The following is a 26,430-nucleotide window of genomic DNA, read 5'->3' on the forward strand; positions in this document are numbered from 1 at the left end:
GTCCCCATTCAGAGAAACTCTTACTATTATAGGCTTTGCTTTCAAAAGATGAGCAGCCCCTGTAAGACTTCGAGGAGCATTCATACACTTCACATGCACAGCTAAGCGCTCTGCTGAATCTGACCCTGAGAGTTAAGGAGGGTTCTAACCCTCCCTCTGGGCCAGGGAAACAACTCATCACTTTGAAGATGCTTTGAAGCCGATGCCACTCTTTCAATGGATTATTATTATTATTGCGATATTTCATTCTGTTGTGGTATTTCATTCTGTTTGAATGCACAGGCAGTGCCCATGGGGAGTTTGCCACAGCCCTGTACTGAGTAACCAGGGAGGAACCAGCAGCTCTGAGCTCCTCTGGGAGAGCATTCCAAACTGGGAGCTCACCCATCCCATTGCTCTACCTGAACACTGGGTTTGGTGACATTTGGGGCTCCAGCAGGACCCATCTTTCTTCTCACATTTCCTGCTGCAGGTGGGCTTCCCCATGAGCATTGGTCCTCCTGCACTTCCCTCTCCCCTTAAAAAATCAGGAGCTGAGGGTTTTCTGTACCCCATGCCACATGGCCATGACAGTTTCTGCTGGAAAGAGCTCACCTGTAGGACTCACAAGTCAGGGAAACTGCACAGCAAGACAAAAGCAAAGAATAAAACCTAAGAGCTAAATATTCCATGTCTGTGTGGGGTGTCAGCCCGGTAACCAAGCCAGTGCGGCACAGCAAGGCTGTGTGACATGATCACACTCTCCAAACCGTATCAAACCACTGGGGCCACTGCAATTTGTAACTCACTTGCTGTAAGGACATTCTTGTAGCAGGTTCAAGCCTTGATTTCCTGGTGACAAGCAGCTGCCCCACTCCCACAGAGCAGAGTGTGGCCAGAGCTGACCCCAACAGATCAAAAGGTTCAGTTCAGCTCTGCCAAGGCACTGTCCCCACTGGACACTGCTCTGCCCATGCTCCTTGCTCTCCTACACATTTTGAGAGCCAGGAGCTTTACTTACCTAATACTTGAAACATTTAAAACAATGGAAGATACATCAGACAGATGGGGAAAGGAAGACCTGGATTGTGCTCACAGCACGTTTGTGTTTAGGAGGTTCTCTCTTCCAGAAACTGCATGTGTAAGTAGAGAAGTTTGCTCTAAATCCATTAATCCATACAGAAAGTCTCCAGGGCAACAAGGTACACAGTCCCATTTTTTCAGGATGTGGATCAGAGGATTTCTTTTCCTCTTCTTGCCCTCCTGGTATCATCAAATTCTTCCCTGCAGGGCTGAGCATCTGCATAGAGCACCACTGCTGAATTCTATTAATGGACACAGCCTGGTCACTCCTAAATTTGCACTTTTAAGTTCAATATGCTGCATTTATCTCAATTTCTTAGAGGAAACTTAAGAATTGCTTCTATTAATTTTTTTTTAGTGACACTGCTCGCCAGAGATCTGAAATCTTAGAAAAAAATAGTCACTATTTGGCTCTTACAGAACAGAGCCCATTCTGTCTGTTTTGTGTCTGAAGTCAAAGTCACACACACAGCTTTGAGCTGTCTCAAGTGGCTCCTGAGTTTGCCATCAGCAGTTTCTCTAAGAGACTTCAGAAAATCAGGATTTGCAGGAGTGACTGGGTTACACAGCACTTATAATTTAGTCCTGGAAATAAATTCTGTTATTGCAAACAACAAAGTTATTTCTCAAAAAGAGAATGGAAAAAATATATAAACAACAAAATAAGACTGACCTTAGAACAGAAAAGCTGCTAATTTAAAAGATGTGGGGTTGTTTTTTCTTCCAATGCCTTATGGTAAAAAGGAGCCCTGCAAGAAGCTGGAAGACAGAATGGCTGGAGATGACCCAACAGCTTCTATCCCCCAGAAAGTCACCCTTCAACCCCCTCACCTCACACCTCCATGGGAGTGAAGTAATTTTACAGAATTTGTCTTTGGGAGGAGAAATGTTATCTAAGTACTCTTATTTCTGAACACAAGTTGGAAACATATTTTCAAGACCTAAATCTGAAAAAAAAATTGATTTCACAATAATCTGCTGGTGTGTATAAATCCCACTTGTCTTTATGAGACTTTTACCTCGCCCCTGCTGTCCCACATCACCTGTAGCAGGAACATTTCTGTGCCATGGTCCCTGTGTGTGCAATCCCCACTTGGCAGTGCAGCAGCTCAGTCTCTGCTAACTCAGAGCATCCCTTTGGATGTCTGAGGCAGGGGGATGCAGGAGGTGACAGCGACAGAGCTGCCCGTGACACCTGGGATGTACTGCAGGAGGTGACAGTGACAGAGCTGCCCGTGACACCTCAGAGGTGCTGCCCAGTCCTGCTGCTCCTCCCTCCAGCAGAGCAGGGGCAAATCAAACAGCACCAGAGAGTTCAGCAATTAAATATAAAACTGACTGAGCTGGCAGAAAGCTGCTCTGTACTCCAGGACAAGAAAGATCTCTCCTGTCACAGGGTAAAGGACACTCAGTGTTTAATTACTTTAATTTGCTTTTCACATAGCAGCCTCTGACTTATTTAACACATGTAGGCTGGAGAGGGGGTGGAAAAGGGCTGTTTTCACCCAAAACTTTTTTTCCATCTGTAAAAATCTCATGAATAAAGAATTTCAGAGGTTGCTTTGGCTACGTACTCCCAGAGTTGTTACTGCACCTCCAAATTCCCCAGAAAGACCAGTAAGATTTAAAAAAAAAACCCAAAAAACCCTTCTTAATTTCTACATTATTTAAATTTTAATAAACTAATTATTTTGTTTGCTTGCTTTTTACTTAAAAGACTATTCATAAAAATCCACATAAAGCTTCTGGAAAGCCAATAAGCCACTGAAACTTCATCTGAGATCCTGCTCAAAAATTAGCCTGTATTATCTGTGTAATACTACCACATCTAAATCTTCTGGGGATTTTCATGGCAATCATTGTCTTGGAAGCAAACCCATGAAAATATTACAGTATCAAGAGTTTAATTAAAAAAATTCATTTTTACCTGAGTGACTGGATTCTCATTCAGAGGAAAAAAACTCTTATTACTGAGAAAATGTCAGAATTTCAGAGCATTACTGCAGGTGACAGTCTGCTGGTAAAATTAAATCCCAAAGCAGGAAGCCCAGACAAGATAAAGTTGTATCAACATTTTCATTTCAGTTTTATACTAAAAAAATCACTTGTCATTGTGGCATTGGGATTCAGTGTTTTTGTACTCATCCTGCCAAAAAAAGATTTAATATATGCACACCACTTTTCACCCTCTATTTCTGCAGTATCTTGGTAAACAAGGGAAAGGTTTTCTTCCCCTCAATCTTGAAAAAGAAGCTAATATACAGTTCACTAAAGTTCTAAATGTACATTTTACTGCAGCAGTACTGAGTTACAAGAGACATCTGAGCAGCCTTCAATTCACTGAAAGGCTCTTGGTCAGCAGTTCAAGCTCAACACATTCAGGCACGATGAGTTTCAAAATGTTATGGTTGGCCACAGTGGGAAAAAACCCCAACCACCCCCAAGTCAGCAGATTGCTGAGGTCTCACAGAAATACTTCAGTTGGTAGCACAAAAAATAGTTACATAAGTACTACCAAAATGATACCATTTTGGCTGGCTGCATTCTACAAGAAAAAAGAACTCTTTAAAATGAAGTTATGAAATAATTTAAGTCTCTGTTTCTGAGAGCACAGCAGCTTTCACATTACCAAAAAGCTACAGAAAAGAATTTTTAAAATGCCAGGATCACCTTTGTGTGAGGAGAAATATGGACATGGAGAGGCATCAGCACAGGATAAATTAACCCTTGTAAACAAACACTTGAGACACAGAATTACAGAGGAAGGAAATCAGAAGAATCTGTGGGGTTTTTGTTTTGTTTATTGAAATATGAGCAGCAGTATGCAAAAAATATCTTTAAAAACATAACATAGCAAAACCTAGTAATTTTAAAATTAACAAAATAAAAAGATGTTTAGAGTTAAATGAAAAAACCTCATTGCTAGAACTGTGTTTTCTACAATGTAAACAAAAGCATAAAGGTTATGCTTGCAACAAACACAGAAGCAGGTTTATGGAGCAGCACAAGAAAGCAACATTATATTGTAATCTGATGGTTTGGTCTATTGATTTGAATTCAGAATGGGAAACCCTCCTCAACAGAAACTTCACAACTCCAGAAGAAAGTTAGTCACATGTTTGTCATTTGAAGCAAAACATTTAGAAAATGGTTTGGTTTTGTGTTTGGTTTTTGTTTGTTTCTTTGCCTTTCCAGAAACCATTACCAGCACTTTGAGCAAGTAAGTAAAACAATATCCTGAAAAAGTGACTATTTCAGACTAGTGAGGAAGCCTGACACATTTCAATGTCCTCTAGAGTTAGACTGCAAGAATCCAAGTTAATCTTACACCCAAGAATTGACAACTTTCACATTTTAATACTGTGGGGGAAAAAAAAAATCATTGCTTCAAGCAAAACTAAAAGAATTCCAACATTTTAAATAATTCTATCCTGAATTGTAACACCTGGGCTGTTTCATCATTCTTTTGCCTGTTGGGCTGTTCTGTCAGATTTGTCTCTCACTGGTCAGTCATGCTAGGTGGTTTTATTTTGGTCCTGTAGATTCTGTAACCCAGTGTCAGCTCCTCATGCCTAATGCAGTTGATGAGTGTGACACACAAGGCAGTGCCTGGCTGCCAGCAAGGCCCAGGTGTGTAAGGAACCCCAGCCAAGCTGCTTCCTTATCTCAGGGGCTGTAAAAGCACTGCCAGGAAAGCCTCCAGGATAAGCCTGCTCCAGGCTCTCTGCTGGTACTGCCAAAGCTGTCAACAGTGCTGGGGCTGGTGCAAAGCAGGAGGCCCAGAAAGAAGAAAATACACTACAAGAGCCAAATGAGTTTTTACAGAGGAGTAACACTCAGTCTAAGCAGGGCTACACTGGAAATGCTCCATGCACCACTCCCACACCGCTGGCTGAGTCCATCTCCCCATCCCTCTCTCCAGGCCAAGGGGTGATCTCTGCAGGGTGCTGTACCAGGAGCAGCACTCCCTGCTCTGGTGACACTTCACACTGTTGGCACCAAACAACTTTCTATCCAATCTAGCCATGCACCCAGATCTGAATATTGTATCAGCAGCACAGATGAACAAAACAGGATTAGCAACACCATGAACTAATAGCACACAAAATCTGCTAACCAGAAAGCTCCCAAAAAGCCCTACTAGGAAAAAACACAGACAAATCTGACTGGGTTTGCTCCTGCAAGCCTGCCCTGCCAAAACCAGCAGTCACAAGGATATCCCAGCACTGCAGCCATTGCAGTTCCAGAATATGCACACAAGCAGAAAAATGCCAGAGCACTTCAGTACTTAATGACAGCATCAGAAGTGGGTTAACTGGATATTATTGCAGAAATTATGGTTCAGTGCATGGGTAGCCAATCTAACCACAATACTAGCACTAAACACCAGCTCTGGCTCACAGCACCCACTGCAGCACCCATTCTTGAGTCATTCAGTTGGCCACATAGAAGCATACAAGTGAACAGAGAGAAGCCAGGTGAAAAACATTTTGGATAAAGTAAAATCTTGTACCTACAACTGCAATCTTTCCTTAATTCAATGTGCCATGTCATTTATTACATAAGCTAGTCAAGAAATATAATATTCTGTAGTGTTAAATATACATATTCAGCAGCTTGACAAACGTCAGACCCCAAGAAGAAAATAGAAGCAGGATCCTGTGGCCAACTGACTTGGCATCTTATTCAATCAAAAGAACTGTCTGTGGGTTGCAGCTCCAAAGAATGAAAGGGAAGAAACCAAAGCTAAGTGGCAGATAAATGTTACTCCCCTTCTCCTGAAGATGCACTCATCTGTTTTCAAACATACTTGAGAAACTGTTTAAAAAAACAAAACAAAACACAAAAAACCAAAACAGTAATACAGAAATTCCTGTACAAGAGAACATTAGGGTTCTGCAGAAGTGTTACAGTTTATTCCTTTAAGGCAATTCATAAAAAACATTTTAATGACACATAAACAATTTTTATCCTCTAAGATCATTTGTTACTTAGGTACCATATGATGCACAATTTCCACATTTGAGGAGAAACTGTCATTCAACAGAAGACACAGGAACTTGTTTAAAAAATAATTTTCTCAGGATTGCAGTAATTAACTGCAACACATTTTTAATAAGTATTTGCATAATAGTTTTCAGCCTCTCCCCCAAACACTGAACCCTTTTCTGAAAAGGTGTTCAGGAAAGAGAAAAAGCAAGGTGAGTTTAAAAAATATAATAAGGTCTTTCTGCATGCAAAATTTTGTATATAATTCACTTCTAATTATCTTAACATGTTTCTCTCAGCCTCTTTTTTATTATATAAAGGACAGAAATATGCATATGCTATGTAATTGATTTTAGTGTTCAGTACAGCGTTTAAATTCTCTACTTCACCAAATGCAAACATCATTAAGTTCAACCAAGCCAAGTGCAAGGATCCAGCAATCCCAGACACAGCTACAGGCTGGGCAGAGAGCAGCCCTGCAGAGAATGACTGGGGGGTGATGGCTGCTGAAAAGCTCACCATGAGCTGGCACTGAGCACTCACAGCCCAGAAAACCACCAGAATCCTGGGCTGCATGCCAAGGAATTGGGCAGCAGGGGGAGGGAGGGCACTGCCCCTCTGCTCTGCCCTTGTCAGACCCCACCTGCAGTGCTGAGCACAGCTCTGGGCCCCCAGTGTAAGAAGGATGTGGAATTCCTGGAGCAAGACCTGAGGTCACAATTCTGCTAAAAGGACTGGAGCACCTTCCCCTGAAGAGAGAGGCTGAAAAAGTTGAGGTTGTTCAGCCTGGAGAAGAAAGGTTGAGTGGAGACCTCATGGGAACCTTCCAGCATCTGAAGGGGCTACAAGGCAGCTGGAGAGGGACTCTTTGTCTAGAACTGTAGTGACAGGACAAGGAGTAACAGGTCCAAACTGAAAGAGGCCAAACTTAGCTTAGACATACAGAAGAAATTCTTTACTGTGAGGCTGGTAAGGCACTGGCACAGGCTGCCCAGAGAGGCTGTGAATGCCCCCAAGCCTGGCAGTGTTCAAAGCCAGGTTGGAGAAGGGCTGGAGCAGCCTGGTCTGGTGGGAGGCGTCCCTGCCCATGGAGAGGGGGGGTGGGACTGGGAGATCTTTAAGGTCCCTTCCAACCCTTAACATTCTGTGATTCTTTAGATGTGAGAGAGAAATTCCATTGCCATATTAACACAGTCCTTTCATCCCATAAAGATGCCACAGCTACAAGTCTTCTGATTGAAGCCCTGCCATCAGGGACAGGATCAAGAGCACAGTTTTATGCAGGCTACAAAGAAGTGATTACTTTTGGTCATTACCAAGAGGTCTGAATCAAATTACATGATCTGGAAGTAAAAGCTTCTGCATTCAGTTACTCATTTGCTAAGCCACTCACAGTCTTCAAAGAGACTCAAACTCATACTTGAAAGTGAATTAAATACAGTGTAATCACTAATACTGCATAGTGTCTACTGAGAGACTAAAAAGGCCTAACACAGATCAATTCCAGACAGGTAAAATAAACAGCTAGAACACCAAAAAGAAAACAAAAACTTATTCCTTCCAAAAAGTAGTAAGCACTGCCATTTACAAATAGTAGTGTTTATGTTAAAATAGAGAAAGGTACCTAAAAAGAAATAGCCTTGGCAACCAAATCCAAACGGCATGAGTGTAAATCAAAGCAAAACAAGAATCACTACTCCAGAACCGTGCAGGATGTTTACCTTGGATCAATTACTACTTTAAATGGTGGTTAAAAGAGATATTACAAAACCAAAGTGGGAAAAGGCTAAGAACTGCTATTCTGCATTAATATACAATGTATTTATGACAGCATTTTCCAATAGAAAATACAAGTGTTTTTACACCACTCCAATATTTGTAAAAAGTATATTTCATGTGTACATTAAAAAAAAAATCACATTGTTCAATCTGAGGCAAATTAGCCATAATAAAGTCTAATTTTGCTTATGACAGATGTCAACCTTAAGATGTTAAAACACTAAGCTAAAAATACAGCTTGCAAGCTGGAGCTGCACATGTTCAAACAGTTTCATTAAAACACATTAAAAAATCCCAAATTATGATATGTATTTATTTTCTGAAGTCAGTCTTCATTAATTCTTGTCCCTACAGGACAAAAAGACTTTCCAGTTAAGACATTTGTCTGTTTAAGTTTTAAGGGGAAGAAGGGGAAAAGTGTTCTGAATTTTTCAATAGACTATTTTTTCCCTTAGGGCTCAACTGTCACTTAAGCATCACAAGAACAATTTGAAATGTAAAACTGATTAGCTATACACAATGGAATTGGTCACAAAGGGATCTTAAAAAAAAAAAAAAGTTAAATCATAAGATCCATTCTCCATATAGCTCACAGTATCCACTGGAAGTTTCTCTAGAATTAGAATAAGTTCACTAAAAATAAGGCTGAAGGTGGAATTGCAGCACTATGAAACAGATGAGATGGGATTAAGAGGAGAACCCATTTGTGTAAGTACTTTATCCAGCCACTGGAGGGGCCCATGAAGATGAATTTCTATCCAGCATGGGGTGCTCGTGACATCCTGCCGGTGATATTCAGCTCCCCAGCCCTGGAAAATGAACAAAAGGGTACTGAGCAATTTGAGGACATGCTTGTCTTTTAAAATATCTACCAACAAGAAACACGAAATCATGATCTCAAGATACTTATCTGAAGGTAATTCCCAATCTAGTCACACTGATCTAAAGGAACAAACCTGAGGCTGGGAAGGAGCAGGAGGGAAGCTGCACCTGGAATCCTGAATCAAGTCCTGCATGCTGCACCTCCTGAGGATGACTCCTGGCCATGGCCACATCTCTCTTCTCTTTCAACCTCCTGCTCCCTCTCCTCCACACTCTCAAACTGAGCTTTATTTGTCATAACTGACAAAACCAATGAGACATCTTTTGGACAAGATGCAAACAAAACACCTGGAAAGCCCAAGTTTGGACTCCACACTAAACCTGAGTCAGACAACATCTTGATTAAGCAATGCTCAGGAAACACTCCTGTTACAATAACAGCACACCTTGACTTCAGGAACTCAAATCATGTCTTTTTTCCATATCCAGGGATTTTTTTAAACTAATAATCAATTTGAAGAAGCTGAAAATTTTCTTCAATAATTTTGCTCCTTTCTACTCCCATTCTTTTAGTGGACTTGTTATTCACTTTACTCCTTTAAATTTAGACCTTGAACTTAAATCTCCTTTAACAAAATTATAGCAACCACAATGAATAAATTCCTGTCCTGAATACTAAAATAACTGAATACACAGCCAACACTCAATATAGAATCTGTGCTTTTCCTTTCTTGCATTGATTTCCTTCTCTCTCAGTTAATCACTTTAAATATACTTATAATTGAAAAGAACCCCATCAGGCCAGAACAGCTTTGCTACAGTGCTAATGGAATTACTGCTAAATACTCAAACCCACAATAAACTTAAATACTCTCAGAATAATTTACCTTTACAAAACTCATTCGAATGGTGCACATTTTGGTGAGCTCATAGACTGCTTCAAATCCATGATTGACAGACTGAGCTAGAAGCTGAGCAAACTCCTGATTGTTAAAAATCTTCAGGCTGCATCCACTGGGAATCTTGCACACAGTTGTTGGATGAAAGCCATGGTGGTAGTTGCAGTTCCTGCTCTGTACAAATATGCTGCTATCACTTAAACACTCAGCATAGACTTCTCCACCAACATAGTAGAGATGGACTCCTTGAAAACAAAGATAAGAACATTTCAGATTACTTTGTTGTCTCTGATTTTGAGGTGGTTATCTTAAATTCTATTTTATTGGAGGGAAAAAGAGAGTAAATTTCTGCCTGAGGAGATTTTCAGGAAAGCTTTTGCTTGCATTATAACACACTGTCTCATTTCAACACAGCAGGCTCGTGATACACCAGCCACTAGATGTCCTTCTCTGATCAATTACAGAATAGAATGAAAAAATTACTGCCACATGTCAACTGTTATTTCAAGCTATTTTTCTAAAGAATTTATGTGAATTTATTATTAAAACCCCAGTTTTATACAGTTGGCAGCTTCTGCCTATGCCAAGTAGAACAGAAATAGGTGTGTCCTGGGAGAAGGGTCAGTGATGGGACATGAATGAGAAAGAACATCCACAGTCTGCTCTGATTTTCAGTACATTTTATCAAGCTGAAGGACAGGTAAGTCCAACTAGCTGCTCCATTTAATTGCCATCAGGGTTTACAGACCTTAACATCAACAAAGCACCCAGATTTGTCACATCTGTTTGTGTTCGGCTGTGCACGTTTTGAAGTCTATACAACATTATTATTGACTGAAAATTAATATACAAAAGCTGCCCATCCCTTCAGCACTCAAACTCAGGTGCTCCCAGCTGCTTCACTGAGACCCCTGCCTTCCCTCCCCTATCCCAGTTTTCCAGGCTTTGTTTAAGTCTTCCCTGCAATACCCTGAGAATGCACTAAGGACCATCCCGTGATGTGCCAGAGGAGGCTGCAGCAAGTCAGCAGATGCAAGTTAATCTTTCAGACAGCAGCCACTGTTGTGAGCAGTGCTAGACCCACTTGGGACTAAGGTAGGAGGGAGGTTGCAGAGGAATTGTTGGCTTCAACAACTGCAAGCAGCTGTCAGAGAATCTGGGGTGGGCAAGACTGCATTTTCACAACACAACCCTATTTATTTAAAAAGACAGTGACCACTTGCCAGCTACAGTAAAAGAACTTAGCACACAGGATTGGGTGGCTCTAAGGAGGCAAAAACTCAAGACCTTTCAAGCAAAAGCCTTAAATAAACAGTATTTTATCTCTAAATAACCTTAATTGTTGTCAGAAGAGTCACCATAAAGCAAAGCTTAAGTTCAATAATTACTATTAGAGATGCAGCCATTTTAAAGCTCATTACTATTCTACAATATGATGATGGGTCCTGGTTACACTTCTGACCTTAGGCAGATGCACAAGATTTCTCTGCCAATACCACTAAAAGGGGTGAGCCAAAACAAAAGAGCCTCACAAACCACCCACGCCCCACAAATCACTTGCTTTCCCTTATAATATTATTTTATTTATAAATTTTTTTTGGACAACTGCAACGCAGGGCCAAATTTCCAACCGACACAAATAGAACTTCTGGTCTCCAAATTATCTGCAAAATTTTGTCATATTTATAGTTATTTCTAATTAAAAGACTGTTATGGGAAAGAATGAACTTTCATCAATCAAAACTCAAGACCAACTTTACCAAATGCTCTTAGGTGGTAGAAAGGCTTCTAAACATGTGCAAGAGAAACAGGGTTCTCTTCTAAGAACTGAGTTAATCGCAAAAAAAAAAATTAAATTCAGAAAAAGTGTTCTACAATTGAAGATAATCCAGGCACATTCCATCAAAGATGAAAACAGTGCATCTCTATGTACTATCAGCCAAAACAGCAGAGGAAAACTAGAAGATCTTGCAAAACCTGCTGTCTCCAGGAATCCCTCCCACACACATCCACACCCCATGGATTCACTCAGACAAATGAGCCCTTGCAGTTTTGCATTAGCACTTCAAAGTCCTGCTGACAACTCACCAAGATATTTGAACATACTGTAGACAGAAGGTAATACCTTACAACAACAAAACAAAAAAAAATCTCTGACATACTGCAAAGGTGTATGCAGAATTTAAGAAGTAGATATAATGTGGAGTATCAGGACATATCCTGCTATGTTTCTTGGTGCTGAAACACAGATCACTACATTTACCCTAACAAGCAAGCCCCAGTGTCAATCTAGTTTGGTAAGGAAGGGGTAATATTTAGTCTTTTTAATTAATGACAAAGAAAAATGCATGCAATTCCTGACTAATTAGAATCAAACCATGCCTAAGTTGTTTTCTGATACTGGAGAGGTAGATAATGTATCACATCTGAGATTACCTCTAGCATTCTCATCTGAGAATTATCACTGCTGCAGTGCAGAGAAATAAAACCAAGGACTTGGTTCGTAAGACAAACTCAGCTTTACCTCTGCCATAAGACAAACCCAGCTTTACCTTTGCTGTAAGACAAACTCAACTTTACCTTTGCCATAAGACAAACCCAGCTTTACCTTTGCTGTAAGACAAACTCAACTTTACCTTTGCCAGACAAACCCAGCTTTACCTCTGCCATAAGACAAACCCAGCTTTACCTTTGCCAATGTGCCGCCGAGTGTTCTCGATTGTTGAGTTGCGATTAACGTTGGAGAGCAAACCTAAGCAGAACCTGTTCTTGTTATTGGAGGGATCTGTAAAGCCATCTACTAAGACACTTGTGGAAGATGCATGGAAAGCCTCCCCAACACGGTTATTTAACTCATAATACACAATGGAACACCAGTGTTTGGGTTCTTCATAGGCAACGGGCTGAACATCTGAAAAGCAAATGGAAGGAACAGTTTAGGAAAGAGTTAAAACACTGAAGCTACAACTGTCAAGCAGACCTTCCAAAACACCAAGCTAAGTAAAATCAGAGTAAACAATTATGATGGGCAAGAAGTGTCCTGATTATAACCTTAAAGATTTTCACCTTTGTGCATTTTAGTTGGCCTGTTGATTTTACCGTTTTTGCCAATTTTAAGCCTGATATTAAACAAAAACAACCTTACACATACAGAACAGACTATATGATAAGAGGTAAAACATGACTCTTCTGCTCATTTTAAAAATATCTGTTATAACTGGGACTCAATTTTCAGAGCTAAATGTTATTCCAGCAACAGACAAAGGCAGCAGAAAAGAAATTTTAAAAAAATTTCAACTCACTGTAAGCAACATTATGCACCTGAGGCTTTGAAAGGAAAAGATGAAAATAAAAATAAGCAATGTAAGTTTAATTTCTTAATTATGTCTCTTATAGCCCAAGTAAGGGCCCAGGAGGACTGCTTCCACCCATCAGCAAGATTTATTGGCCCATCTTAAGTTATTCCTTCAGTTTGGTCATGAGTTGCAAGACACTAAGTAATTTTACACCAGACTACACAACTTACCTCTGGTAGATATATTTGGCATGATCTGAGGGATCATTGTATTGCTTGTGTCCATAGACTGTGAATTATCCTGCCCCATTTGTTCATCAGGGGGCATATATGCAGGAGGTGGAGTATCAGCTACAAACATGAAAAAAATAAGAGTAAACTTCAACAAGTTAAGAGTATTTATTTATACATTCTACAGTTGTAAACATACAAAAATATTCCCAAACAAAATGTTAAAAAATTTGGCCTCATTTTCAAAGAAATCTGAACACAGCCATCTGTCTTTACAGTAAACTCCTTCAATAACTGAAATTTCACCTATGGAACCAATAACAAGATTGGAAACTTGAAAAAAAAATAAGAGATGCTCTTTTTTCTTTCTTTCTTTAATACCTGCACTCCTGCGTTTGGGCTTAATGACTCTGCTTTCCCCTTTTTGTCACACAAACATGACCTTTCTTGCCTACTCTCTTCTCAGTGTTCAAAAACAAAGCAGTAGAAGAAATAACTATTTGCTTAGTGTAACAAAGGCCTAGAAGAGTTTGGGGGATTTGCTGCTCCTGCAGGCTGAGTTCATTACAGAGGTGTGCATCTGTTTTCTTCCATCAGCACAGCACTCAGTGTGGCAACACCCCACTGAGCCCCATAAATGCATCCACCCCAGTGATGCCAGTACTTGGCCATCACAGGTACTCTCAGACTGGGACACTTCTGGGGAACTGAGCAACCAGATTAAAAAGATTAGGCCACCAAGCTAGTGGAAAAATAAAATCTTTACTAAATTCCTGGCTGTATAAACCGCACCAATAATCAGACAGAATCAGTAAGACTTCTTTCCTTTGTCCCTATGAATTGTTTTTTCTCTGTTTTCCAACTCAGTTAAACAAAATCTGTTTAATGCAATCTGTTCTCAACAAAAATGTTACTTTTTTCCAGTTAAACACCATATTTTACATGTTTTTATTCAGTGAAAGACATCAGTAAATTTCCTGTTCAGCATCCTGCATTTGCTTTCTTTTCATTGCTAATTCTTCTTCTAAAGTATGGATTAGTTATTCTATAGTGAAGCTGTGCAAAAAAAACTCACCAGTATTACATCCATGACAAAAAACAGTTGGAAAAATAAAACTGTAACAATTTACTCTGACCAGTGACAAAACTAGGAAATAAATCCCACAAAATGCAAAAGAAAAAGCCATTTATGGCAAACACCACGAATGCCTGAGGTCACGGGTCACAACAACATGTGACATTTCAGTGATTTTTACTGAACTGCCATTCAGGCTGCACTCACCTGGCAGCTGAAAGGGACTGGATGGCCCAGAGCTGGCTGGGGAGCTCGGGTAAGTGCTGCTGGCTGGAGAAGGGGGGTAGGGGCTGTTTGGTGAGATGGAGAATGGAGTGCTGTTGGGCTGCTGGAAGGAGTCCGGAAACGTCGCGTTGTGAGGCATGTGCGGCTCGTTGTGGCTCAGGTTCCTGAACTGAACTAGCAGACTGTGCTGGGGGTTGAATTCACTATGTCTAGGCACTAACACTGGAGGTAGAACTGCAAAAAACAAACAAATCCCAAATGCATTTAGGTTAAAACCTGAGATATAAGGTAAGAGATACAAATACTCTGCTCATCATGATAATTTCAACTCTAGCTGGGGTGGAAAGAGGAGAAGGGGATGAATCTGGCAAGCCTTTGCCCCATCCTCTCTCCTTTATTTTTTACATCATTGTTAATGAAAGATTCAAACTTTACTCTTGCAAGAATCACAAAAAAAAACACGCACATTTCACACAACTCAAAGATGACCTTTTTAAAAAAAATAATAAACCAAACCAGGCTACATGTGGCACATACTGAAACACTGATGCAGAAGTGCAAAACTTACATCTGCACACGTTAGCAAATCAGAGAAAATGAGAATACAGTCTCTATTACTACAGTCAAACTATACAGTTACATATTGTCCTTTCCACTGATGAGAAACAAAATCTGCACTGCCATATCTTTTAACTTCAGAGCTGGAGTCTGGAATTCCAGTGCTACAGCAGTGCACTTAAGCACTACAGTCAATGCAACAGAGTTACAACCACTCTGGGGAGCAAGGGAAGCAACTCCTCACCACACTGTCCAGAGCAACATTCTTCATCTCTCCCACTGCAATCCCAATCCTCCTCACCTTTCCCACAGCACATTTTAAGAGCAGGCTCCTTACCTGACACACACCTGACACATACCTTCCTCTAACTGACCACATCTCCTGCTTCTATTCATCTCTGCTGTCTCCTAACTGGAAGTCATGTGGGGAACTCTACCACCCGAGAATTTTATTAATTTTATTTTTCATCTCCTCAGTTCATGTCACACATTGATTAAACAGCAAGCTCCTGAAAGGCAGCCACCTTTCAAGGACTGAGATTTTGAAACAAGTTTCTCCAGTTGCAAGGACTGAGATTTTGAAACAAGCTTCTCAAAGAAAGTGAATCTGAAAGAACACATCACTGCTTTCTATTTCACAACAAAGGAGAAGTTTGCTACTAACTTTAAGAAGTCTGTGAGTAAAAGGTGATTAATCCCAAAGAAAACAGTTTGGACCATTAGTATAGAATGGACCACACACCTCCCCAAAACCCCAGCAGTAATGTGCACTTTGAACATTCCTTTCCCAAACTGCCTCATACACCACTTTCAATTGGTTGTACAGTACCAGAGGAGGAGGAGGATGGAGTGAATATTAAGTGGTTACCAAAGATTCTGTTCAGTTTTTCAGACAGTAACTTTCAAACATACCTGGGCTCTCCACCCTCTTGTAGTGGTATGGATTGATGCAGACTTCCTTTTGCTTGGATCCAAAAGGAAATTCACAAATATCCAAGGGCTTCAGCTCGTGGTGGCTCTGCAGATCCGGCCAGCGCCACACACGGCAGTAGATGACGTGGGGAAGGCCCTTCCTGTGAGACACCTGCAGCCGCCCATCCAAGGAGCGGGGGATTGTAACGCACTTGCTGGGCTGCCCTGGGCTGCTCAAGGCCTTCTCCAGTTCTTCCATAGCACCCTTTTTCTTCTTCAGCTTTTTCACCAAAGCATCAACAGCTTTTTCTGCCCATTTTTCCTCTTCATCTCCTTGTTTCCAGCCCAACAGACGCTTTACAGCTGGGCTAGTAAAGGAGAACAAACTGGCCATTGACGTCATTTGACACAAGTCTTCAAAAAGTTTGTTGGGTTTTGTCTGTTGGGTTTTTTGTCAACTAATTTGTTTTTTTCCAAATAAATGTCAGTTTACACCCAAAGCACTTATAGCAGCTGATGAGCCGTGTTATTTCCTGGAGGATGACAAATGAACATAGAGATGTCAGTGATGAAGCCTTCGAATCAAAAATGATGATGGATTCCTCCAATTTAGTTCTAGTAAAAAAATAATTGAACAAGGAATTAGTAAACAAGTAAAGGCTGTGGTAAATAAAACAAAAGGCATATATGAGAACACTTCCTGTTTCAACCCCAGCATTGCACCTGACTTTGTTTCAAAACAAAATCCCAGCAGTACTATGTACACTTTAAAAAAGTGATCAGTCCCCAAAGCTTGCACTGCTGATTAGTGGGAAAAAGGACCATCAAGGGATGATGGTCAGTAGAGACAGCACAACTCCCATTAACACTCCTTAAATTGATTATTTTCTCTCAGAAGATAAGCTTGAGGAATGTGCTTTAAAAATAACAATATATCCCTGTCATGGTGCTGTGTTAAAAGACTAAATTTGCTATGAACAGGGAAGAGGCAGGCTGGAACCACCAGTTCCAAGGCCAATACTGCATGGAAACACTCAGCTTCTCAAATGGATCTTTATTTCCAAAAAGGAAAAAAACCTAAAGCATCTGCTTTTTCTTGAGCTCTAATTAGTGACCCCATGTTTTTGAGAATATGAAAAGAAATTAGGAAGAAACTGCAGACAAAGAAAACAAAGCACAATTAAAAGAAAACCCAATAAAAAGCACAAACCAAACCTTCTCCAGCCACCCAGAGAGGTGGTCAACCTTTTTTTAGCTGTAGCTAATTTTGTGCTGCACTTCCTTATATCTTTTAAGAAGAGTATTTGAAGAGCTGGATATTTTTAGCCTTGGCAAAAAAAAAAAAAAATTGTTTTCTTCTCCCCAGAAAAAAGAAGGGGGGAAAAGACATGGTGGAGTAAGCATTAGAAATGTGACCTTTACTACAAAGTGCCTCGGAAAGGAGAAGAGCAGAACAACTGGCTCATGAATGGTGTTTTACCACTCACCAGCCCTAATGCAAATCCTCCCCCCAGCAATTTAAGGAGTACCGATGACAAGAGGAAATGATGTGCTGTGGCAACGAACTGATAAGAACTTGTAAAATCCCTTGTGAATACTAAATAAGCAAGTATAGACAATGAGCAGCTGGCAAAAAGCAAGAGCAGAGCTAAGAGAAAGGATGTCAATAACAAAAGATGCTTCCTCTCTTGCTACAGAGACTGCCAAACAACATTGTCTCTCCACTTTTGATAAACCACGGTGAATTAGAACACCTACCCCAGCCCAAGACACCAAATCTGCACATAAGAGAAAAAGGGAGTGGGGGGAGCAAAATGTTAAATATCTCTGTGCTGGTTCTCTTAGACTGCTACCTTTAATCACAAAGATCTTTTTTCCTCCCATCTTTGATAAACTAAAAGTCATCTGATAAGGCTTTTTAAGTGTCTGGGCACATTAACAGGCTCACTCAGGCACTTGGACAGATCCTTCTATGTAACAAAACCATGTGCTAAGCACCAGCAGCCAAAGCTACAGCAAACATCCCCAGGCAAGGCATTCATGTCCCAAGTGTAACCATCCCATATTTTCTACTATGGAGTTAGAGGGTGAGGAAAGCAGGGAACAACCCAAGGACACCTGGTGTTCCTTTACAGGAAAAAAATCAATTTATTTCATTTAGTAGCTTAATCCCGTTGGTACTTCTTTGATTATTCAACTTTGTTTCAGTAATATGGAAAAAAATCGGAAAAGCAAAACAAACAGTAAAACTGTTTGGAAGTCTTTCTTCCTACAGCTCTCATAAAAAAACAAAATGGAAAAAAAAGAAGAGAGAATAGAAATCTCCCACTGCTTCAGTAACTCCCTAGAAGAAGGTATTGAGAAAAAACTAAAGGAAAAACTCAAATAATTACGTGTCACCTGTTTTCTTCAGAAATATCACCATGTCTGCACTTTCAGACTAATTTAGATCCCTTGGACTATTACACATGAGAATCTTTGCACCCTTCAAAGTAACAGGAAATACATAAAGGGAAATAAACTTGGCCAGGAACTCAGACTGAATTTTTTCTTTTACTGAGGATAAAAGTTTACTGTTTCAAAAAGTAAAAGCTGTTTATGGTTGCAACTAACTTACTTTCAAGCCTTGCATACATTCAATAGCTGCAAGATCAGCAACTGCTCACACCCCTAGAAAAGGAAATGAACCCACCTAGAATCTCAGACCAGAGACAATTAAAATGTTCTATTTTTGCTTTCAGCTATGCTTTCAAAGAATCTTACGCATCATCAAGGCAGAAGATGCACTGGAAACTCCTCTAGTTAAGTTGAGCTCAAAGGAGATCTTAAACAACATCCCCTGATCTATCCCATTACAGGAGCCCCATCTGTATTAAAAAACCAAATTCAAAGACCTACAATTCTATGCTATGATCATGTAAAATTTCATTTTGTTTTTTATTATTTTGAACATAATGGATAGACTAGGAAAGATACTTTATTTGTTTTATACAATTCCAACATCATTTACCCACAAGCACACTCATGGAATAAACAAGCTCACTAAAAGGAAAGGAAGTTGGAACAGTTCTACTAAGATATTTTACAGTAATTAGTATTTGAAGAGCAAGTGGTAAGGGAATTATGATAAATGACTGTCCTAAAAACTTTAGAAATAATCTGCTCACAGTAAGTAACATAATTAACTCTAAAAACTTTACATTTGAAGGCCCATAATAAAAGCAATGCCTGGTAAAACAAGTATTTCAGAAGTATCAGAACAGATCAAACTGTTCTGATCAACAGATTTGATCAAAACTGCTTCAACTTCTTCAAAAAAAGTTTCCACATCCATGCTTGTAACTCTAACCACTGAAAAATGAGACTGTTGAAGTCCTTAATACCATCCACTGTAACTCTATTTTGGCCACTTATGAGCTTTAAACACTCTCCAATAGAAGTATTTGAACCTGTTCAAGAAAATCAAGGGCAAGAAAGGAAATGCAACAAAATACTAATAGGCTTTGAGAAGTAAAAATGGCACTGAATTTATCCCATTGCACACCTGCCCAAAGTTCATTCTGGATGGCAAAACACTGAAGGTTTACAGCTTTTGCCTTTCTTAAGAAAACAAGGCAGAGTTAAAAAGGTTCATGAATCATGAGCTGGCTTCATGAGCTATTTAAGGCCACAAAGCTGTAGGTCCAGGTATTTAAGTAGAAACCAAACATTTCTATGTAGAAATCACAATTCATGCAGGGTTTTTAGATTTCTGAATGTGTGGCATAAACCACATTTAGAACATTTACTTGCATTTGCTGTAATTTCAGCATCTAACTCATGAAAGGTTGCTAAGTAATCCTGACATCTGCCAGGAACAGCTTCCCCAGATCATCTGTACTTACAATCAATTTCTTCTGAGGCTTAAAAGCCCAAGTTATGAGCTGTGATTGCAGTACCACAGAGCATCACTGAACTCTGAATACAGAAACAAATGCTTTTAAAAGTGACATTTTTCATTCAGTGGTGCACAAATTACTCCTATTGCTGCACCTCTAGACACAGCTGGTAACAACTTTCACGGGGAAAAAAGCTTGCTTAAATTTCCTTAAGAGGCAGAGGGTCTATTATGCATTACCTTCTTTTATTAAATAACTTTTCAGCTGAATTACAAGAGAATATCAACTGAAAACCACACTGTTACATTAAAAAAGCTACAAACACTCTTTTAGGAGGAGTGTAATGAATTACATGGAGTAGCATGAGGGGGCTTTTAAAGGGCAAGTATAAAAGGAAGTAATCGTTGCATCAAAATTAGACTTTGGGGCATGCATTATTTATACTTTAAAAGTTCTTGTTAATGACTACAGCAAATGGAAGGAAACTAGTTGGGTGAACAGGTCCATTGTTTGAATCCCCTCCTTAATACTTCATCCAGCCAGATATAAACAAATTCGCCAACAACAGAACCTATATTTCATTTATGCAGATGGGAGAACTCTATCACCTTCAAAAATACTGAGCAACTTGACTTCCCTTTATCAATTCTTGTGAAATTTCCTTAGCCTGCTCCATCAAACTGGCAATTTCAGTAGGTCCATTTGATGCCATACCAAGGAATCTCCTTCTGGCTAAAAGGACCTAAGCAAGAGTCACTGCAGAACAGAAAATAACATTAAATATGGTGAACTTATTTTCATGAGATGCATTTTGTGTGTAATGTATTCTCCAATTGATTCCAAACTAATTTCCCAGCTGCAAAATCTAGGTTTGAAGTACCATTAACCAAGCAAACCACCATCCCAAACAGCAGGGCAGTGAATGATGCTTTCACATGCACAAGAATAAAATGGGTAAAACCATTTTAAAATGGGTAAAACCAATGACCCTCATCCCTTCCTACAGCCAGTACTAAGGCTGTGTTCAAATGTACAAGCACTATTCTCTTCCCACTCATTTACTTGTTTGCAAATTCAGGAAGCCTCCTGCAGCATCCTACCCAATGTGAAACAAGGAACTTCACTGCTGATGATTAGAAGCTGTTTTGAGACTCAACTTCATACAATAAACAAAGCACCACTTATAAGCAGCAGCACAACTGGGAGTTCATTAGAGCTGCTGCAGATCTGCAGTTAAAGCTGTTCTGCAGTCAGCCCTTGTGCTCAACTTTATTGCCCTTCAAACTCAGAAATTCTCAAGTATTTTGACTCCATACACACATTAACATACATATTCATACAGAAGGCTCAGAAACTCAGCTGCAGTAGTATATTAGTGTGTTATGCTATATACACAGATCAATACTTTCTTTAAAACGACAACCTCACACATCATTTCACTTGGTTTTATTAAAATCCTTCTTTCCTTATAAATTTCCTGACAGGAACTGTGCAGGATTGTGCTTGAGTTTTACTATCATTTTCCCAAGCTCACATTGTAGCCCAGCACACAGTCCCATGCAATGGCACATATTAAGACTTTTCTTTAAACCAAACACAGGAGAAATGTTAGTTCCACAGAACAAATCCTAAGATGACACTGTGGTTAAAAAACTTGTTCAATGAACTTGAAGGGCCTGCATCCTTCAAACCATTGCCACAACCTCTCCACAGAAAAGATTTCTCCTCAATTACCCTGTGCAACATCTCAGCCACAAGGAATACCACCAATGAAAAAACTTCTTTTGCCTCTTGTCCCCATAAGTTTAAGTAAAAGATGAAAGAGCTTTTATAAATTATATCAAAAAGGAACTTGTGGTATTTTCATGAGAACTGGCATCCAGCTGACCAAAATCTACGGTAAGTGCTTCTACCCTAGCACTTGATTTCTTGCTTCAAGCATGCCTTGTAAGGCAATATAATCTAACTGATAATATATGTAAACAAGAAGAGAAAAGAACTATCTGGTATCTTCAAAACTTTTACTAACCGTGACTGCCCTGCAAACAGAAAAATCTACTGACAATTGCTGACAAGGCTGTCTCACACAATACTTTTGCTTTTAATTTCCACATCTGTACACCATGTAACATAGTTTAAAAAAATGCTGGAGCATTTAGCTCTGTCAGCTGAGAAGTATTTAACCAGCACAGTCTTATAAAAAATCTAACAAACTCTGAGGCCAAGCACAAGCAGCAAGTAATAGAATGTACATGGAAGATTTAACTCAGATAGCAAAGTGATGCTTCTGCTCCTTCCTAAAGTTTTCTCAAAAAATAGTAGCAGTGATAATGATTTATACCACAAAAGAGGTCCAGGCAAAGAGATCACTAAGAGAGCTCCACTGCATTTCCAAAGCATCCTTATTTCCATCTGATGTCAATAAAAGCTCAGAAGAATTATAATTGAAGAACAGAATTTGTTCTGCATCATGGCAAAATTTGAATTTAACTCTGATACAGGGGAAGGGAGAGGGAGGGAGAAAACACCAAAACTTACTATGCCTAAAATGGTCTATTTCTCTAAGTATCCACATTTACAACAAAAAAATTCAATGCTCCCATGGCCCTGGTCTCTGCAGCTGCACTAATTACTGAGCAATTAGCTTATGTAGAAATTCTAAAAACTATAATTTCCATCTTAGAACCAACACCTGTCTTCCTTAAGCGTTTTATCACAACCGTACGTTTTCTCACTTTTCTGTTTCAGCTAACTGGCACTTTCCAGCAGAAGCATTATGCAACAGCATACAGCCCTGAAACTGCCTCCTGTTTTTAAGGCTATTTAAGATCTACTCTAACCAAAGCAGATAACTACAACTTACAATCCATTTCTTAATTAAAATTCCAGAGAAAAGCACTGCTACATTTCACTACATGAAAACAAAGGCCTATGCCTCCATTGGTAGGTTGGACATGGACAAGCAAGTGGGTGATTAGGAATGACCTCAGTACTACACTTGGAAACAAAAATGGGAAAATAAAGGGCATCTTGTGCTTTTCACAAACCCTAAAGTATGCTAAAAAATTAACAAGCTGGACAAAGCCTTCTAAAAATGTAAATGCTCATGGGCAAGACCTTCATTAGAGACCAAGATTCTAAATACTTATGAGTTGGCAACAGAAAGTATAACCTGGAAAATGGGCCAGCCAAAAAGCTTCAAAAGAAGACAAAAAATAAAGATGTATATGTGTGTGTGTGTGTATACACTTCATTCCAACTGAATTGCATTAAGCCTGTGACAAGTTTACAAAAGCTACAGGATTGGAGGGAACACTTGACAATAGTAATTCAGCAAGTTTTTTTTCTCCCCTCGCACAGAATGAATGAATGGCAAAGTATTCTAAATTTGTCAGTTTGTGACATCCACTGACCCAGAATTCAGAGACACTACTTCATAGTTGGTGTATCAGTAGCAGGGACTCTGACAAAGATCCTCTGTCAAGGATGACAGTGCTGGCAGCACAAGCTTGGTGGTAGGTCAGTGGGGATAGGGACTTGGCAGGCAGCGCCCTGCACCGCGCCAACCCACGCTGGTCAAGCGCGCCCCAGCGCCAGCCAAACTCCTCTATGTGGTCACAGGAACACGGCTGAAAAGGCTTCCAGAAAACAGGGCAGGAACTTGCACTGTGACTAATGATAACGGCAAAAGTGTTAAATTACTGCTCAGCTTGCTTTTAATGAGCTGCTTATCGTTAGCCGTGAAGATATCTCAAGTGCACTCAGCTCACATAAGAATAAATCTTCTCATTTTGAACACGAGCTGCTTACCTGTTATTAAAAAAAAAATCAGTAAAGATCTTTAAAGAAATATTAACAGATTAAAATAAAATTCATTCCACCAAATCTAACAGAGACATTTGAAGAAACTTGCACTTTTAATTAAAAAAACCCAAACAAACATGAATATAACCAGCAAGGCCTTAACTGGAAGGAAGGGAAGACACAGGATTGCACAGAATTGCCACAGGAGTATTTCTGCAGGTATGTAATTCAGCCAAGAGCAATAAAAGAGTTCCTAGCACTTTTCTAAGACATCTATAAAGAAAATAGAGGACAGTTTTCTGCAATTAAATGTGTCCTCCAAAGTATTAAAGATCACAACATAATTTGCAAAGAACATTCAAATAAGCCCAAAAAGTTCCTTAACTGAGCATGAGCATTCCATCTTGGGAGACATTTTTTCCAGCTCAAATAATATTCTGTGATCATAAAAACTCTGCACAGATCACCGACTCCAGGTGCAAGATTAAAAATCTGACTTCCAACAAGTACAAAATAGTACAGGGTCAACAATTACAGCTGTTCCTTCAAGTTCCATTAGAGGTTAAAACTACAAACCTCAAAAAAAACCCCAAAAAACCACCCACCACAGCTGTACACAGCAGCACACCCTGTTGTGATCTTTTGTCACCAATAGAAAGAAATGAGGAAACCTCTCTTCCTTCTTTTCCATTTGCCAGCCCCATCATGATTGTCCATCTGGGCTTCCACCTGGAAAGTCCTCTTCAGAAAAAGAGAAAATTCCTATCTCACGTGTATGCCCTCCACATTTGAAAGGAAAAGAAAGGTTTGAAAAAGGTAGGTATCGCAGTAAGCACGTGGTTTCTTGGGGTTTTATTTTGCAGAAATAAGTGGCATTAGTCACTTAGCTGCAATTTCAAGGCCAAGTGAACAAAATTATAATATCAGAGGTAAGAGTAAACCACTATCAAACGGTAGGGATTAAGACATTAAATCCAACACAGACAGGGCACTCTCAAAAGTTACAACACACTAATTATGAAACATCTTCAATTAAGTTATTTGCTGCTTCTATTAACTTCCACTACCACTAGCTGCCAACTTCATAAAGCATTACAGGTTTTGATGAGCACAGGCACATGCCTGCAAGTGTTTGCACCTTTTTCTTTACTCCAGTCAAACTGTGATTCCTCAGAGGACCAGGAAGATATTTTGAGCAGAACTTCTGTAACTGACACACACAATGAACTACGCTCATTTCAGTTTTCATTCTTTTTAAAGCCACCCATGGAAGGCTAATTATCTGAAATTAACCAAGGAATGAAAACAGCATGAGATTTCATCTAAACCCATCATACACTGACAATCTAATTTCCCGTGACAGGCAAAACTTTGCTGATGCAAATTCTGACAGTTATTCCTTGGAGGTTTTGTTACAGCAGTGAGCCCAAGTGATTCACTGCATGGAATTTCTAAATCCCTACCTATTCTACCAAGAGACTCAACAACTATTATTGAACCTATTCAATAATACATTCAACACTACTGCTGAATCAGTCCTTCCCTATCTCACTTTCCTGCGAAATATCACTCAATCACCTTACGGTCACATTAGAAACCCCACAACTGGAACAAAGCACAGATCATTTGATTTCCAGTCTTGTGCTTTTAACCGCAAGAGCATATTTCCTCTATTAAATTTACAACCCGCAGAAGACAAAAATTGCCATTCTAAATCACCGAAGCTGTGCATCTGTTGTGAGGCAGCTGTCAGGGCTACACGCGAGGAAGGCCAAGGTGGACAAGTGTGAGTTTGTGATCACTGTGTGTTTGTGTGTGTGTGTGTGAGCCCGCACATCGCCTCCCGCCTCTTCACCACCGCCTGCAAACGTGTTGTTGCTCTCCCCTCGCTCTCTCAGGCCTGACTCCAGTTAACAGAGTCCTCGAATCCTCCCCAAAAAACAAAAAACCCGGAAAAATCCAAACAACAAAAATAAGACACAACCCCCTCGAGCCTCTGCCGCGCCAGGCGGTGCCCGCTCCCGTACCGGCACCACGCGTGTCCCGCGGGCGGCCCCGCGCTCTCCTCTCCCTCCCGGGGCTGCTCCTTCCCCCGCAGGCCGCTCCCCGTGCCCTCCCGCCCCGCTGTAACCCCCGGTGTCACCGCGGGCCCGCCCGAGGCCTCGGCCCCGTCTCCCCCCGCTCCCCCACGGCCGCCCGGAACCCGACTCGCAGCGCCGCGACCCCGCGGCCCGCAACCTCCCCGCCCCAACCATCCCGCCGCCCCGACCCACCCGGCGCGAAGCAGGCGGCCTCCCCGGGGCGGGTGTCCGTGAGGCGCCGGCTGGGCCGCGGCCGCCGCTGCTGCTGCAGCGAAACTTTGCCGGGGGAGGCGGCGGGACGGGAGCGGCGGCGGGGCCGGCGGGGCCAGCGCCGGGACCCGGATGTGCGCGGGGCGGGGCCGCGCGCGCGCCACGGCGGCGGCGGGAGGAAGCGGGAAAAGGGCCGGGCCCGGCCCGGGTGCGTGTGGGAAGGGGCTCTGTGGGGAATTGGCCCCGCGCTGTGAAAAGGAGCGAAATAAATGTAAATAATGAATCAGTGAATAAGTGTGCGGGGTTCGGTGAACAGAAAGTAACGTGCCGCGTAACGGAGCGGTACAAAAGGCCCCGAAGGTCCCGCTGCGATGGCGGGCGCTGCTGGGGCCGAGGGCCGGCACTCTCCCGCAGTGCTGTGCGCTGCTGCCCTGGGCACCGGGCTGTCCTCACAGAGCCACCGGCTCACCTGGGCTGCAAAAGTGCTGGAGGTCACCGAGCCCAACCTCTGACCAACACCGCCGTGCCAACCAGACCATGGCACTGAGGGACACGCTCAGTCTGTCCTGGAACACTGCAGGAACAGAAATTCCACCTGACTGGGCAGCCC

General features: G+C 41.0%; 1 protein-coding gene across 2 annotated transcripts; it reads right to left on the bottom strand.

The window, feature by feature from the left end:
- Window positions 1-3,843: 3,843 nt before the first annotated feature.
- Window positions 3,844-25,969, bottom strand: SMAD5 (SMAD family member 5). 2 transcript variants are annotated; one of them, XM_014264791.3, is made up of 7 exons: window positions 25,803-25,969; window positions 15,848-16,380; window positions 14,360-14,611; window positions 13,078-13,197; window positions 12,241-12,462; window positions 9,540-9,796; window positions 3,844-8,639 (listed from the first exon to the last, which is right to left on the bottom strand). In XM_014264791.3, exons 2-7 carry the CDS (start codon window positions 16,248-16,250, stop codon window positions 8,496-8,498), a joined length of 1,398 nt encoding a protein of 465 aa, XP_014120266.1. In that variant the 5' UTR covers window positions 16,251-16,380; window positions 25,803-25,969; the 3' UTR covers window positions 3,844-8,495. The 2 variants fall into 2 exon arrangements, with proteins under 2 accessions (XP_014120266.1, XP_005483662.1); XM_005483605.4 differs by having other exon boundaries at window positions 15,848-16,462.
- Between the last annotated feature and the right edge of the window lie 461 nt (window positions 25,970-26,430).

This window comes from Zonotrichia albicollis, chromosome 15, assembly GCF_047830755.1.
Source record: "Zonotrichia albicollis isolate bZonAlb1 chromosome 15, bZonAlb1.hap1, whole genome shotgun sequence".
Taxonomy (NCBI): domain Eukaryota; kingdom Metazoa; phylum Chordata; class Aves; order Passeriformes; family Passerellidae; genus Zonotrichia; species Zonotrichia albicollis.